General features: G+C 64.1%; 1 protein-coding gene across 11 annotated transcripts in view; it reads right to left on the reverse strand.

Moving 5' to 3' along the window:
• The window catches only part of VAV2 (vav guanine nucleotide exchange factor 2), a 186,448-nt gene extending 170,895 nt beyond the window's left edge, over nucleotides 1-15,553 (reverse strand). For 6 of the 11 annotated variants that reach the window (XM_027556839.1, XM_027556832.1, XM_027556833.1 and 3 more), the window contains exon 1: nucleotides 15,277-15,553. In XM_027556839.1, coding sequence (XP_027412640.1) covers nucleotides 15,277-15,480 — 204 coding nt within the window. In that variant the 5' untranslated portion in view covers nucleotides 15,481-15,553. The remainder of the gene's footprint in view (nucleotides 1-15,276) is intronic. The other 5 variants (XM_027556840.1, XM_027556841.1, XM_027556836.1 and 2 more) reach the window with 1 other exon arrangement.
• Nucleotides 15,554-16,452: the final 899 nt, after the last annotated feature.

Here is a 16,452-nt window from a genome sequence, read left to right on the forward strand (position 1 = left end):
CCCCAGGCCTGGCCTCGGATGAACCCACACATCCCCACGAGGCCCAGCGCCTCCCTCCATCTCCGGGGCCCACCGCCAGCCCCTGGCCGGGCCCCATCCGAGGACGTTCCCACTGTCCTCGGGGACCCAGGGGCTGGCACAGAGGCCCCAGCCCTCCCCCCTGGCACGTCACAGTGGCCTCAGGTGCCAGCTGAGCCCGCAGGCGGGCGGTCTGGCCGGCGAGCCCCCGATCCTGCAATAAATTACCTCCCCGGCGCTCTCGTGTGACTGTACGGCTCGGCTCGGCCTGAGCCTGCCTGGCTAACAGATGTTTCGTTTAAGCAGCTAAATTGCCACAAGTGCGCCCAAAGAGACGACAGCCCGATTTCTCCCAGGGTTTATCTGCATGAGGAGAGAGCGGCGTGTGAAAATTCTATCTTGACTTTTAAAAAAGAAAATTTTTTTAAGACACACATGAGTTGAGAAAAGAGAGGAGTGTCAGCCCACGAACTGCCAATGGATGAGTCCCGAGAGATATAAATTCCCACCTCGCAGGAGCCCACTGCATCCTGCGGGAATGGCTGCAGAGGCCACGGGTGCGGAGGCCACAGCAACGCAGCTCCGCCTCGAACGGGTCGACGCAGACAAAGCCCCGTGCTTTCTGAGCCTCAGTTTCCAAACCTGTCAAATGGGTGCCGATGATGCCCACACCACAGGGCTGCCTTTTGACTCCACCCTGTGACCAATCGTCACCCCCTCAGCATTGCCGGGTGGTCCAGGAGGAGCCCAGAGCAGGCAAGGCGAGACAGGGGGCTCTGTCTCACCCAGGGGACGTGGGAGGGGCTGGGCGCTCCCGCTGGAGACACTGTCCCAGCCAGGGCCACTCCCCACCGCCACCCAGAGGTGCCAGCCTGCACCTCCCGGAGCCACCAGATGGTAAAGCAGGAGAAAGGCTGGGGGCCAGAGCCGCTCCACGGGGCGGGTGAGACATGGCCGTGACACTCTGGCCTTCTGCCTGGGCCGACCACTTCCCACCACCAGCAGGAGGGAGGGGGCAGGAAGGGGACCCCAGAGCTGGTCCAGGGCATGGCCGAGCCACAGCCACAGGTCCGCAGCATCATCGGAACCCGCTGTTCAGCGGCCACCAGCAATGCCTGTTTCCTGGTCCGTGGTCAAGAGGCAGGCAGGGCTCCCGCCAAGCAGCTAGGGTGGACAGAGCCCTCGGCCGCTTCAAGGAAAGTGGACTCAGGCCCCCCAACAACCAGAGCAGGTGGGCGTCATCACCCAGACGTACTGGGATGCAGGCAGGCCCAGAGAGGGCACCGGGGGACACAGCCGGAGCCGGCCTCCTGACTCCTGAGTCCACTCCAGGGTGTCCACGCCTGCGCCTGGGCCCAGCAGTGAGCCACCCTGCTCCCGGGAAGCAGAGTCACACAGCCCGCCGCAGAGAGAAGCCAACCGTAAACACGCACACACGCGGACTGCGGACACTGTGGTTTACAGCCCAGATTCACCAACTCGGTTATTCACTCCAGACGAGGCGCGCGTCCTCCGCGGCCCACCCCTCAGCAGCGGCCACGGGAACAACCAGGAAGCACACCGCCCGCACGTGACCCTCCAGTGGGTCGTCCCCCAGCTCCAGCCTCCCTGCAGCCCTGGGGTTGGCGGGCGGGGAGGCTCCGGGAATCTCACGTCATCAGCCAACTCAGAGTGGCCGGCATGCTCCGGGACACCGCCAACAACCCACGTGGCTCGGGGAAGCAGACGCCGCGTCTGCAGGCTGGTTCCCAGAGACGATCACAGCTCCCGGGACAGCCCTCCTTAAGGAGCAGCAGGAGAGGGGGCTTGTCACCCAGACACAGAGACTCACGGGTCAGGCGCTTGGCGGCTCCCCTCAAGAGTGAGTCCACACACACAGATCCTGGGCTTCCCCTGCGGAGACCCCAGACGCCCCAGAGCGCCTCCCTTCCACAGTCCCTTCACTCAGTCCTGTCTGACTCTTTGGACCCCATGGACTATACAGTCCATGGCGTTCTCCAGGCCAGAATACTGGAGTGGGTAGCCTTTCCCTTCTCCAGGGGATCTTCCCAACCCAGGGATGGAACCCACGTCTCCCACATTGCAGGGAGATTCTTTACCAGCTGAGCCACCAGGTAAGCCCCCTTCCTTCCACACTCGGAGGCATCTGGGGAAGAACGGATGGCCCATTTTACAGGTGGGCCAACTGAGACCTAGGCACGAAGCAAGTGGCCCGAGGTCTCCCGAGGGCCCATCTTCTCTCATCACCTCCAGGAAGGCGCGTGGGGCACAGGGCATCAGGACAAGGCCCTTCTGCACACAGAGGCTTCCGTCTGCCGAGCACCAGGCCCAGCCTGGCCCTGAGCTAGCAGGCCCGAGCATCTTCCCCTTTAGTCTCATGATCCTTCTGAGCAGGAGGAAGCAGTGTTCTCCCACAAAACTCGGAGACGATAGGAGACTTACCAAGTCAGACACCAGGTAATAATAGGCTCAGGTGCCTGCAAATGCCTGGCTCCCTTCCACGGCCCCAGTCGGGGACCGTCATCCGAGCGGAGGACCCACCCCTCCAGGAGCACCTGTTCCCCGAGGCCAGCAGCAGAAAACCCCCAAGCTCCATCTCACAGGTAGGAAAAGGAGACGGAGAGAAGGGGGCTCGGCCCACCAGGGCAGGAAGATGTGGCCAAGGAAACGGTCCAGCCATCAGTCCCCCAGACAGCCCATCAACGGCAGACCCCTCATCCCTGGGACCCCACCTGGGCCCCCAGCGACGGTGGCTGGTCAGACCGACCTATCCCATCGGCTCCCACATTAGGGCGCCCCCTGTGCAGGAAGGCAGGGTGCAGGACATCAGCGAGGTGAGCGCCCAGTTCCCACTTGGCCTCTGCAGAGACACGGCCGCCGGGCCAAGAGGACAATCAGGGAGGAAGAGGAGAAAGCAGGAAGCAGACTCAGAGCCAGAGGCCGCCCAGGCCTGGCCCGGCCTGAGACTGATAAGCCAGGAGTAGGGGCTGGGGAGTTGTCGATTCCTTCTAGAATACGCCTCCCCACTCCACCCCAACCGAGCCAATTCACACTCATTCTGCAAGGCTCAGCTAAAAGGCACTTCCTCTAGAAAAGTTCCCTGCCCCCACTTAGATCGGGGGGGCCCACAGCCCTGCCCCCACCTAGACTGGGGGGCCCCACACACCCCTGCCCCCACCTAGACGGAGCCCCCCATACCCCTGCCCCCACCTAGACTGGGGGTCCCCCAGCCCTGCCCCCACCTAGACTCAGGGGGGCCACACACAGCCATGGCTCCCCCAACCCACCCAACATGGAGCCCCGAGCAGTGACGGAGCCCAGGTCTTCCCCAGTCTCCTCCTCCACCGACTCCCAGGTCATTCACGGCCACCCTCCGAAGCCAGCTCTGTTATTGCCCACAGAGGGGCCCAGTCCTTCTCCAGATCCTCTGCCAACAGGGACTCCGGGCAAAACTCCCAGGGTGGAGGGAGGGAAGGTGTCACGTCACCACCTCCCGACCCGCACGGAGAGCCACCTCCCGCAGCAGCAGCAGGCGACGTCCGCAGGGCTGACCACCCTGGGGCCCAATCCACAGGGCTGATCGCCCCGGGGCCCGACGTCTGCAGGGCTGACCGCCCCGGGGCCTGACGTCCACAGGGCTGACCGCCCAGGGACCCGCAGGGCTGACCACCCAGGGCCCCGACGACCACAGGGCTGACCACCCAGGGCCCCGACGACCACAGGGCTGACCGCCCTGGGCCCTGACGACCACAGGGCTGACCGCCCCGGGGCCGCCCAGCACTGCTGTTTGCCCAGAACCCAGGAGGTGGTGACAGGGGCCCAGGTTCCCCTCCCCTGGGCCACGCCCCTCAAGGACAGTCCCCCCAAGTGCTTGGCGTCCACGGCAGGAAGCTGCTGCAGGAGGCAGGCCACAGCCCCTGGCCCCCTCCCTGCCCCCGGCCCCCCGGCTCACCTGCCGTCTCATCTCAGGGCAGCTCCCCGGGCCCAGCCTGAGACCCCCCGACACAGGGGTGGAGTGGGGCTTAGGCTGGATGTTGGGCAGATCTTGCCACTCAGAGGAGCTCATCCAGCTTTCGGAACCCTGTGATGGGAACCCCTGTGGTCAGCACCAGCGTCCCCAGGCTACAGACAAGGCAGGCGATTTATCCAACATCACAGGACGGGCCAACGACAGCCCTTCCCTGTCCTGCATGGACCAGGGCGGGCCCCGCGGGCCTGGCTCACCCCGAAGGTGTTGTGGGCTGGCACTGCTAAGGGCCCACGAAAGTATCTTAGGTCAGAGACAATACTTAAATGTTTTAGATATCTAAACACACTATTCGGGGAGTTCCCTGACAGTCCAGTGGTTACGACTTCAGCTTCTAATGCAAGAGGTGTGGGTTCAATCCCTGGTCAGGGAGCGAAGACCCCACATGCCTCGGGGCCAAAAAAAATGAACCATAAAACAGAAACAGCCCTGGAACAAATTCAGTAACGACTTTAAAACTGGTGCACTGTCAAAAGACTCTTTAAAAATAAATAAATAAGTATACACTATCCGTGTATTTGCCTTGACGCCCATGCGGTCATCGGACGTGACTTAACATTCCTTTCGGAGGAAGGACCAGCTCGGGGGCAGGTGTCCAGCCACGCACCTCCTTGAGCTCCTCTCGAAATTCTCCTCCCAACCCCACGAGGGTGGTGCTACTGTTTACTGGGGTACAGTGTATAAAACATGGGGTTCCCTGGTGGCTCAGGGGTAAAGAACCCGCCTGCCAATGCAGGAGACAGGGGTTCGATCCCTGGGCCGGGAGGATCCCCTGGGAAGAGGAAGTGGCAACTCATTCCAGTGTTCTTGCCTGGGAAACCCCGCGGACAGAGGAGCCTGGAGGGCTACGGTCCAAGGGGTCGCAAGAGTCAGCCGTGACTTAACGACTAAGCAACAGCAACACGTATCAGGGAATTCCCTGTGGTCTCGTGGTGAGAAAGCACTGCTCGGTTCAATCCCCGGCCAGGGAACTAAAAGCCCACAAGCCTCACAGCCCAGCCGAAAAAAAAAGAAAAAAGACCACGTAGCAAAATTAGTACTTTCCCATGTTGCGCAATGACTCCCACTATTAATTCCAGAACCTTCCGTCACCCTGAACAGAGCCGGTACCCACTGGCAGTCACTCCCCCCACCGCTTTCCCTCCCACCCCGCCAATGACCAGCGACCCGCCCTCTGTGTCCGTGAATTTGCACGTCCTGGCATTTCACAGAAACGGAATCATGCAGGGCTTGTCCTCCTGTGTCTGGCTCCTGTCACTCAGCATAACGTTTCTGAGGCCCACCCATGCCGGGGGGTCTCCGGGCTTTGTTCCCTATGGCTGAGGGCACCCCACTGACTGGGTAGACCACACGCTGTTTACCCATCACCTGCCGTGAAAGATGCTGTGTTTATCCCCATCCTACAGAGGAGGAAACCGAGGCTCCATGAAGGTCAAGCTCAGGGGCCCACAGCGATCCGTGGCAAAGCCCAGGCTCCAGCCCCGGGCCCTCGCCACACCGACTATGCCTTGCCATCACGTCTGGTCCCTGTATGGTGAGCAACCCAGAGGGGAGGGGAGGGCACGCAGCAGATCAGAGGGGAGCCAGGGGGACCACCTGCCCCGTCTCCAGCCTGAGTCACACCCTGCGGCCCTGCCTCCCACCTGCTTCCTTTGAGCCCTGCGGTGACAAAGGAATTAAACCACTTAAGTTGAAGAGAGACCTTCTGCATCCAGATGGGTGCTGAGAATCCACCCGAGTGAGTGATCTACCAGGCGGAGACAAAAGCAGCTCGGCTCTGAGAGGCACCCCCTTACCCAACTGCTTGTCTCCAGTCCCAGCAGCCAGACAAGCCGGGGGAGGGGAGCTCAGATGCCCCGCCTCTGGGGTGGAGGGTAAAGGAAGACTGCAGAGCTTAGGGCCAGGGAGGGAGCGTCTCAGGACGTGGCTTCAGGACCTTAAGGGTCTAGAACCTTCCACCTCCCCAGGGGGCCTTGGAGGCCTGAACAGACTAGACCTCTCCAGCTGCCCTGAGCGCCGGGCACCGGGAACCACACGCCCGGTGCGGCTGAAAGGTGAGGACGTCCGTGCTGCACCCATGGCCCTCCAACCTCACTGGGCCAAACCTGGCAGGGACACTTCTGCCAATCACAGGCAGCCCCATGGGGAGGAAACCACAACTCGGGCCTTGGAACCCCTGCGTGAGGAGGGCCAGCCGGGTGAGCCCAGCCCCAGCCTCTTGGGACTGCGTGGCCGGGCAGGCGACTCAGCAACTCGGAGCCACAGCCGCCAAGAGGGCTGCACTGGCCCCTCACGCGGGGGCCGGGAGTCGGGGGTCACCCACAAGCTCTGCTCAGTGCCTGCACCCCACCCCTGATGGCATCCCACGCTTGTGAGACAAATACGACCATCAGGCAGATGTGGATGAAGACTGGAGAGGTGTGGACTGTGTGTTTCAGAGGGAGGCGGGCAAAGGCAGGGCTGGGAGGGACGGGGAGGCGCTCGGAGCAGAGAAACATCTGGAATCAAAACCTGCCCACCTGCGAGGTGACTGCAGTCAGGTGCCGCGCGCCCTCGCACCCTGCCCTGCCGCCCCCTACGTTCCAGCACACAGGTCTCCCGCTGCAGCCTCGAAGCCCCAGCAGAGCGGACAAACTGGTCAGGAGGCGGCGTGGCGACATCTCAAAAGTCCTCTGACAGCAGACTACAGCAGACGAGTGCCCGACCCCGCAGAGATGACAAGGCCTCGGGGGCAGGCCGGGTGGGGGCCCATCCCTGGGAGGCCTGGAAGCTACTGAGCCCACGATGGGATGGGAGGCCAGGCGGCTGGCGGCCACGCTCCCGCCCACCCGGACCTGCTCTCACCGGGCACCACACGCGCACGCTGCCTTTGTAACCAAAGGCACAAAACCAAGACAAGCATTTACAGCCTAAAGTTTAAACCGGCTCGAGGGGACGAGGAGCGCCTGTGTTAAAGGTAAGTGTTTTAATCCTTATATAAACTTCGCAGCGATGACAGGTCCCACAAAACAGAGCGTGCGTTCCCAGCAACACGCAAGCTTCCGAAGGCGGGGAGCCTCACATGGGGGCCGCCCCGCGGGGTCCCGTCCAGGCCAGCGGGCACCCTGAGCACCGCCCCACCTCCCTCTGCGGCTGCATGGCTGTTATTCTTGTTTATCTCTGGGATTCAGAAACTGAAACGGTCTGGGTAGCCACAGGATGCTGACCTCCGGAGAGTCCCCGGAAAGCGTGGCGCCTCAGAGGACCGAGAACACAGAAGGAGCAGGGGAGCGGGGGGTTGTCCAGGTCAAACTGGAAGCTTCCCTGGCTGGGGGGTGGTGGGGGGGTCCATCCCACCCAGGCCAAGAGCCAGGTCCCGACCCGGCACGGACGAGGTCTGCAGGGCCCGCGGCGTGCGCGCCCCCACCCCAACTGCCCTCCTGGGTCAAGCTCAGAGGCTTCACCAGGGAGAAGCAGAGCCCCAGGCCGCAAAGGGCCGGCCGCCCAGCGTGAGGCTGTGGAGCGGCAGGGCAGGGGCACCACCCACGGAGCGTCAAGGTGGAGCTGGGCAGGCGGCCGGCTATGGGTTCAGGCACTGCGCGTCCCCCGCCTCCTCACCCACAGGGACCGTGCCAAGGCTGTTTAGCTGGCAGAGACAGAGAAGCGAAGTGAAGGGCACTCCAAAGGCCAAGAGACCTGGCCAAGAGACACGCAGCTGGGTGTCCCAGGGCCGCCTGTCACCCCTCCATTCACGGGGCACAGCCGCCCAACCCTGCCCTTCACAGGGTCTCCTGCGGCCCAGGGGAAGTGCCATGGCCGGCCTGCCAGGGAGCAAAGTTTCTTGGGACAGGGCATGGCCAGGCAGAAGCCATCTGCTGGGGGCAGTGGGGGGTGCGGAGTGGGAACCCCCCACCCCAGCTTCCGCCCCCACTGAGCCCCACCCCTGCAGTCACCACCAACCTTTAGCTACCTGAAGGCATCGGTTTCCCAAGGCAGTTCAGGCGCCACCTCCTCCATGAAGCCCTCTGTGGCCTCCCTGCCCCCAGGAACCTAAACAGCCACGCCGGCTGAGGGCCAGCACAGCCCCAAAGGACAGGACAGCAAGTGCCGCGCCAGCCAGCCAAGAGCCACTCAGAAGGAAGCGGCAGAGACGACGGGTGAGATCCCTTCCGTTAGGCGGCCGGCCCCAGTCACCAGCAGGCGAAGGGGCAGGGTGCTGCCCAGCGGCCCTGGGTCCTCCACTTGGGCCCAGGGTCCTCCGTGCCCCCCACACATGCCACCTGGGGAAGGAGGGGGGTGGAAACCCCGAGGCCTTGGCATCCCGCGGGGGGCCGTACCACCAAGAGGCCCTACAGCCGTCAGAGGCTAAGGGAAGCCAGGTGGATGGTGGAGGCCCTGCCCCGGGAGGCTGCCGGCGAGCCAGGGCCAGTGACCTGCCTGCAGGAGCAAGCTGGCCACCTGGGCGTGGGGTGGAGGCACAGCGTTCGGAGGCTTACCAGGCCTGGCGGGAGGCAGGCCCACATTTTCTCTCCAAATCCTCCCGACGGCCTGAGAGGTGGCCATGGTCGACCCTGGTCCAAGCAGGGAGACCGAGGCCCGGCCAGCCAGTGACACGTCATCACAGGGTCTCGCCGCAGCCGAGCGGCCGAGCAGGGGCCCCCTCCACGGCCGTTGCAGGCAGCTCAGCGGGCTGAGGGCGCAGAAGCCCGAGCCACACACGCTCCGGGGACGCGGTGAGGTCATCGCCACCGCGCTCAGCAGTTTCCGGGCACCAGGTGAGCCTGGAGGAAGCTTTGTTCCCTGGAGCAGTTCCTGCCTGAGCAGCCCGTGCCAAGGGCTCTGGATACAAATGGGGACATAATTGCAAACTGTGATGGGAAAGGGGAGGGGAGGATCCCCGGGGACCAGGACACCATCACAGGCTCTGGGAAGAGCTCTGAGCAGGCTAATCGCAGCCCGGCTCTCCCCAGCCTCCGGGCTAAGAAAGGTTTTCACGTTTTTAAATGGTTTGGAAAAAAAATAATAGTTAATTTGTGACACGTGAAAAGTATCCGAAATTCACATGTCCTTCTCCGTGAAAACATTTCACGGGCGCACAGACCCCCAGTCCTTCACAAATCATCCAGACAGCCTTCGCCAAATGAGGGCCGAGTCCAGTATTAGCGAGGGGAACATCTGGCCCAGGGGGCCCGGAATATTTACTACCTGGCCCTCGACAGAAAGCATCTGCCAACTCCTGATCTGGGAAGACAGGCGATGGTGGCAGGCTGGGCGCCAGGGCAGGAGCGGGATCCAAGGGGCAGTCATGAGAGAGGTCCACCTGGGCGTCATCCCAGCAGCCCTGCGCTCGTCCTGGGAAACCTTGACCGCAGGCACGGCCCGGACACGGGGACAGATGGCGGGGCCGGAGGGCACCTGGCTGCCTGCGAGGGGCCAGCCGTGGTCATGTGGAACCTCAGGGCCGGAAATGGCTCCAACGAGGCCCCAGAGTGGGGTCGCTGTGTGGCTACCTGCCCTGGTCAGGCCCTGGGCCCGGGCACAGCTGAGTCCTCATTTCCAGCGCTGACACGCCCTGCTTCCAGGCCCCAGGCCACAGACGGACACCATGGGTCATCCCTCAGCATGGCCTCCCACCCAGGACTCAGCAGTGCTCTCCCTGCCCGCCAGCGGTCACCCAAAGCCGGGGGCTGTCATCTGCACCCACGGCATGAACAAACCACGTTCCACCACCACCGACCCATGCCCACCCACGACCAGGGCAGGGGACGCCCGCCAGCCTTCCCTGCCGACTCCAGACCCAAGCCTCAGCCCCCGCCCTCCCCCCTGACACACACACCCAGGCTGCAAGGGCCCCTCCAGCCAGCAGGTCAGCGCCCGGGCCCCCCGCCTCTGCGCTCCCCTCCCCCACACCAGCCCGGGGCTGCCCACTGGGTGCCATGGACCCCGCTGCCTGGAAACGGCAGTGCTCAGGAAGTCTTCTGCATCACCCCCTCAGGAGCCTTCCCAGGCATTTGTCCTGATCGCCCTCCTCGCATGAAATTTTAATACCACAGATGTACTGGGTACCCGCTTTTTTCTCTCGGTGCAACCGCGCTCGATGCAGGAGAAGAATACGCCTCCTCCACCCCCACAGATCTGATCTCTGGCCCCTTGGGCATGGGTTATGCACACTGTAGTCTTAGAATTAATGTGGCACAGTTCTCTTTACTTTTTTAATATGACCACCAGGAATTTTTTTAAGAGATGGATGCGGCTCACGTATTTCTACTTGGCGGCACCGTTACAGACAGAAGACAAATAGAAATGTGAATGCGTGTGGCCCTGTGTGCACACAAGACACACGCACACCTCGTGTCTACTTGGAGCACACGCGCACACACTGCCCAGGTCTGGGCGCTAAGCGGAGGCGGGGACACCACAGCAGAGGTGTGTCTGCAGCCAGATCCCAGCTTCACACCCGCCTCCGCACTGCAGACCCGGGGCCCCTTACGCCAACGGCTGGGTCCTGAGCTGGGACCAAATGAAGTACAAGACGACCTCAAGTATCTTGTGCTAGGAAGGCGACAGAGCTCAGAAAAACGGTGGGAACGTGTCAGACACAGGGAAACAGCTTGAAGCTGCAGCCCCTGGTCCAGCCTGAGACCATCTGAGCATCAAAATGAAGAGCGATGGTGACTGACGGGAAGCCGCGGAAGCGAAGAGGAAACCGCAATCCAGAGCGGCAGAAAGAGAGGAGAAAAAGGAGACGGGAAGGGCAGAGACAAGGAGCGAGGACCTGCTCAGCGTGCCTCCCGGAGGACATTCGCGATCTACACGGGGAGACAGACACTGTGGCATCGAGAGACTTCAAGCCGACGCCCCCAGCGAGAGGACGCTGGGAAACCCCGCGCCACCCGCGAGACCGGGTCCAGGAGGCACCGCGTGGCCGCTCCACCCGCGCCAGGTCCAAAGCCTGAACCTAACACGAGGAACCGGCGGCCGAACCCAAAGGCAGGGACATTCTGCGACCAAAGGGGCCTGTCAACTTCAAAAGCGTCAGGTTGGGAAAATCAAGGTGAGGCCGAGCGGCCGGCCCAGCCCCCAGGTGGACCCTTGGCTGAAATGGGCATTTGCGGAGACCCGTGTCCAGACTCGAGTGGATTCGGTGGTGGCAGCCTCGCCACTGTTTTCTGGGTTCAGGGGGCCACAGAGGGGACCTCGTCTGTAGGAGCCCTGCGGGGGTGCAGGGTGCCAACAACCTCTCACGAGTGTCAAGACACGTTCAAAGTTAAAACAAAATCTGACTTAGCAAAAATGGCTTCCTGTTTCCATGGGAATGGACCCTTGTCTCCTTGCTCCCCGCCAGCCGGGGGTCGCACCCCAAAACCTTGGGAACCGTGTCTCCCTGCCTGCGCTCAGGGACTTTCCGGACACTCAAAGGCCACTTCTCCGTCCTCAGGCACCTCAACGGCGTATCTCAGAGCAGGAACAGGGCGCCTGCCGGGCTGCATTTGTTTCTCAAAGGAAGGCTCAGAATGACCCAGGAGCAAACGGTGGTGGGGGTTGGGGGGAGGCGGCTGTCAGAGGCCCAAAGACTCCTTGGGAGGGCTCACATCACACAGGCCTGGGGACGGAGGGCAATCTAACCAGCTCCAGGGTTTGGAAGGGTGAGCAGCGAGTGTGTCCTGAGGGACGCTTGTCACTGAAGCAAACCGTGGGGAGCGCAGGGTCAGAGGTTCACACCAGGACACGGGAGGCCAAGGGCCAGGCTCGCAGCGCCACAGGACCGGAGGCAGTGAAATCAGAACCGGCTTCCTAGAGGAGGTGGCTGCTAGACACTCCCACAGGAAGACGCAGGCCAAGAGCAGGGCTGGTCTCCCAGCATGGGCCCAGCACAGGCTTGGGGGCAGAGGGGACAGAGGGGTTGGCACGAGGCAGGCTGGAGGTATGTGTCGGGGGAAGCCCTCTCTGCTGGCCCTGCGGGCTGCCTCCCCAGCCTGTGTCTCGGAGCAGGAGGCTGGGCAGCTGGTCCCCAAAGGTCAAGACTGCACACTAAATGCAAGGGCTGGCTGCTGGCATCAGCAACCTCAGGACGCCATAACCCAAGCTGCTCGGACGCACACAATCTCGTATTTGGATCAGCAGATTGTGGCCATGCCTAATTAGTTTAATTAAACCCAAGGTGGCTGCCAGGCATTTTGGATTTAAAAAAAAAAAAAAATTAAAGCACACCCTGCCAGCTCCAAAAGGGCAGGACAAAGGAGCAACTTGGGGCTGCCTGAGAAGCCTTCCTCGTTCCTGGCTCTGCACACAGGAGATGCTCAGTAAGTGCACACAGCTATAATGCGTCTTCAGGGCCAACAACCCAGCGGAGGTCCACTCTAATGCCCTGAGAATAGGATGTCACCTGTCACAGGAGAGGCCAGAGCAGCATTCTGGAACAAGGGGACTTCAGGCAGGCCTCTGGGCTGGCAGGGGCCATGGAGAGGCACACAGTGGCCACCAGGAGATGGACAAGGGCCCCGCCCACTGGCCAGCAAAGTAGCCAGACCCCACAGGAAACAGGCAGGCCCGCCCCGCCCCACCCATGGAAACAGACACACAGCAGGGACAAGCTGAGAAGCAGGCCAGGAGCACCCGTCAGAAAGCCAGGAAGAGGGCAGAGAAAAGGCTTCTGAAATCAGAATTTATTTAAACAGCCCTGAAAGGGAGGCCCAAGCTCATATTTCAGTTTCACCACCAGCTACCTGTGTGACCTCGGGCAAGTTCCCTCGACCTCTCTGAGATGTAGTTGTCTGATTTATGAAACAGGGGTGGGGACTTCCCTGGCGGCTTGCTGGTTAAAAACTCGCCTGCCAATGCAGGAGACACGGGTTCAATCCCTGGTCGGGGAAGACCCCACTTGCCACGGAGCAACTAAGCCCGTGCGCCTAGAGCCCACGCTCCGAAACAAGAGAAGCCACTGCAGTGAGGACAGGATCACACACACACGTGTATCACACCAACAGCTGCTTGCCGCGCTCGAGAAAGTTCACATGCAGCGACGAAGACCCAACGCAACCAAAAACATAAATAAGAAATAAACAAGGGCGGCCTGTGCCTCCCAGGACGGTGCCTCGCTCAGGGCAGGACGGGTGAGAAGGGGCAGGCTGCAGTTTTCTCGGATACAATCACCACGGACCAGGAGGACAGCGTCCTCTTCCCTCCTCCGTCTCGGGCACTGAAGCGCCCCAGACAGCAAAGAACAGCCACACAGACAGACCCCACGTTCCTCTCCCAAACCCTGCACAGCCAGATGCGGTCTACAGAATGTTCTTTAACTGGGAACACACAGACGGGGCGCTCCAGCTAGGCCAGGTTTATGGAGCACCCACAACCAACCCCATGCCAGTCACAGACATACAAAGCCCAGTATGGCCAGCTCCACCCTCCACGAGACGACAGGCGGGGGGCCCAGCCGTCAGCTACAAGGGGCCGTGCCTGCCCACGTCCAGGGAAGATCGCTAACGTTCAGTCAGCGCACAGCACTAAGGACGTTCTCCGCCTTCCTTCGTGGAGCCCTCCCATCAGGACTGTAAGGCGGCCACTACACAGATGGGGAGACTGAGGCCCTTAAAGCGGTCACTGGCAGGAGGCAACAGTGCCCACCTCACTAAGAGCACGTGGCCATGAAGACAGACCCTCACCCGTCGGGCCCTCCCCCCACCCAGCTCCCCTTAGCGCCCCTTTACCCAGGCTGGGGTGGGGGGCTTCCAGGGACCCCAGGAAGTCTCTGCATTTCCAGCACTGGGGCTGAGCCAGCCACCTACCAGTGCCCAGCGGGCAGGGGTGGGGGGGGGCAGCTCCAAGACCCAGCCCTGGCTGTGCCCCTCTGCCAATCAGCTGGGGGGGGGTAAGCAGCCCCTGCTCCCACTCTGGGCCCAGCTCTGCCCCCAGCAGCTCCTCCTCCCCTCAGTTCCTCCAGCCCTAAAATGGGTAAGTCCTTCCCAGCCCCCCAGGGAGAGGACTGGATCTGTGAGAGCACCCCGCAATCAGGGCGCCCAGCCACAGGACCTGGGGCTGCTCAGCACTGAGAGGGCTCAGGTCGGCGCTGGCTTCAGGGAGCTTGGGGCCCTCCCTGGGCCATGCACCACCGTGGAGCGGGAGGGTGGCCCCCTGCCCCCTCAGGACTCCTCTTTGTCAGCGGCCACTCTATCCTCTTGGGGGATGGGGCGGGGGGGGGAGGGGTGCCCCCATCTCCTTGGAAACGCGGTCACAGCCAAAGGGCAGAGGCCATGCAGTCCAGCCTGGAGAAACAGTGACTCACGCCACCCCTCCTCCCCAGCCCACTTCAGATGTCACACTTGTGAAGGGCCCTTGTCCATCCAGGCTTGCCGAGGATCACAGAAGAGGGGCTCTGCTGCTGGCCTGCTGAGGGCTGGCCCCCTCGGAGGTGCTGGTGTGGGGCTGAGGGGCCAGGAGAGCAGGAAGCAGCCTGCCCTCTGCTTAAGTCTTCACCAAGTTCCTTAGAAGCCAGAGAGGCAGCTCCTGCCGGCCAAGCAGACATTTTCCTGCCTGCCTGCCGGGCAGCCACATGCGCCTCCGCCGCGACAAAGGCCACGCTTGAGGGTCCTGGGGAAGCCACGAGGGGCTCTGGTTCCCACCAAGTTGGACGACCGGGGGGCGCGACGCTGCCTGCCCCCTACCCCGGGGGTCAGGAGGAGGCTGGGGCCAGCGAGGGGGCGGCGCCCCCGGCCCACCCGCTCTCCCAGGCGGCTAGGGCTCCCGGCTCCGCCTGCCCCTCCTGCCGGGCCCCGGGTCCTGCTGCCTGTCGGTTCGCCTTCCAGGGCGTCCAGCCACCAGGCGCAAAGCCAAGGGACACTACGCCTGAGGAGGCCACCGGAGCGGCCGGATCTCTGGGGTCCGCAGGGGCCGGGACTCGCTGGGTCCCGACGCCAAGGCCCAGGAGGGAGGGCGGCGGTGGTGAGCGCCCCGCCGGGGCTCGATATGCCCACATTACCGGGAGGCGCGGACCCACCAGCGGGCGCTCCCACGCAGTGCCTGGAGGCGGCAGAGGCGTGCCCCGGGCTTGGGGGACTTTGGCTAACTTCGTGCCTCCGGGGATCGCCCCTCGAAGCAGCCGGCTCCGAGGCCCGGGGCGCGTCTTCTCTCGGCTCCCGGTCCAGCCGCCCGCCTACGTCCCCGAGGCTGCCGCTCGGATCCGGGCCCCGGGGCCGCCCGGCGGCGCGAACGGCCGCGCACCGGAGCCCCTCCCGGCGCTCCCGGACACTCACCTGGGACATCTGCGGCCGGAAGTTGACGTCCTTGAGGTCGATGGAGCCGGGGGAGAGGTTGTGCAGCAGCTGGCACAACAGGACGCCGTCGCGCAGCGCCTGGGCCAGGTCGAAGACCACGGCCGAGGGCCAGACGACGCGGTGGTTGGGCGGCAGGACCCTGCAGTCGATGAGCCAGCGGCCGCATTGCCGCCACTGCTCCATGGCGCCCGCGCCTGCCGGGCCGGCCAGCTCAGGGCCGCGCTCCGGCCAAAGTGCGGCGGCCGCGGGGCATCCCGCCCGCCCGCGCGGGGCTCGGCGGCCGGGGCGGGGCTTCGCGCGGGCGGCCCCGGGCCCCCGCCGCGCCGCCGCGCGTCCCCTCCTCCTCCGCCTCCTCCGCCTCCTCGGCTCCTCGCCCACGTGCGGTCGCGGGGCGGGCGCCGGGCAGCCGGCCGGGTCCCCCTTCACACACGCAAGTCCCTCCAGGCCCCGGGCCGGGCTCCGCGCAGCCCTCCGCCGCAGCGCCCCTCGATCCGCGCCGCCCGGCGCCTCATTCTGCGCTCGGGGCGCCCCGCGGCCGCCGCAGCTTCTGCCCCGCCCGAGACAAAGGCCCGGAGGGTCGCTCGCTCCGCGCGTCCGGGGCCTGGGCCGCCCTCGCCGCCGCCGCTTTGTTCGCCCCGCCTTCGGGTTCAGCGCGCGGTGCCGGGCGATCCGACTCTGCAGCTCGGCGGCTCCGGGGTGCAGGGGGCGCGGGGGCGCGGCCCGGGGCGGGGTGGGGGCGGGGCCGGCGCGCGCGCCTGGCGCCGCCCCCTCGTCCCCCACTTCCTGCCCCGCGGCCGCTCTCCGAAGTTGCGCAGGGCGGGGGCAGCGGCGCGGCCGCGGCCCCGAGCCCGCGGACTTTCTCCGAGAGGCACCAGGACTTTGGGGAACCTCTGCGCCCCGGGCGCGCGACCTCGCCTGTGGAGTGACGGCCGGTCGTGGTCTCTGCGCCCCTCCTGCGTTTCAGGAGGAGCTCGGGAGGTGGCCCTTGTCGCGCTGCGGGGCCTCTGCGTGGTCCTTCTGGCAGGACAGACCCTGGAGGGGGCACAGGCTAGGCGGACTCGTCCGGCGCCCTCTCGGTCCAAGAAGCGGCCCTGGAGGAGAACTCGAGGCGGGAGGCACACAGGCCGGAGACTCGCCCAGAGCCCCTTCCTGTCC

The sequence above is a fragment of the Bos indicus x Bos taurus genome, chromosome 11, assembly GCF_003369695.1.
Source record: "Bos indicus x Bos taurus breed Angus x Brahman F1 hybrid chromosome 11, Bos_hybrid_MaternalHap_v2.0, whole genome shotgun sequence".
NCBI lineage: Eukaryota > Metazoa > Chordata > Mammalia > Artiodactyla > Bovidae > Bos > Bos indicus x Bos taurus.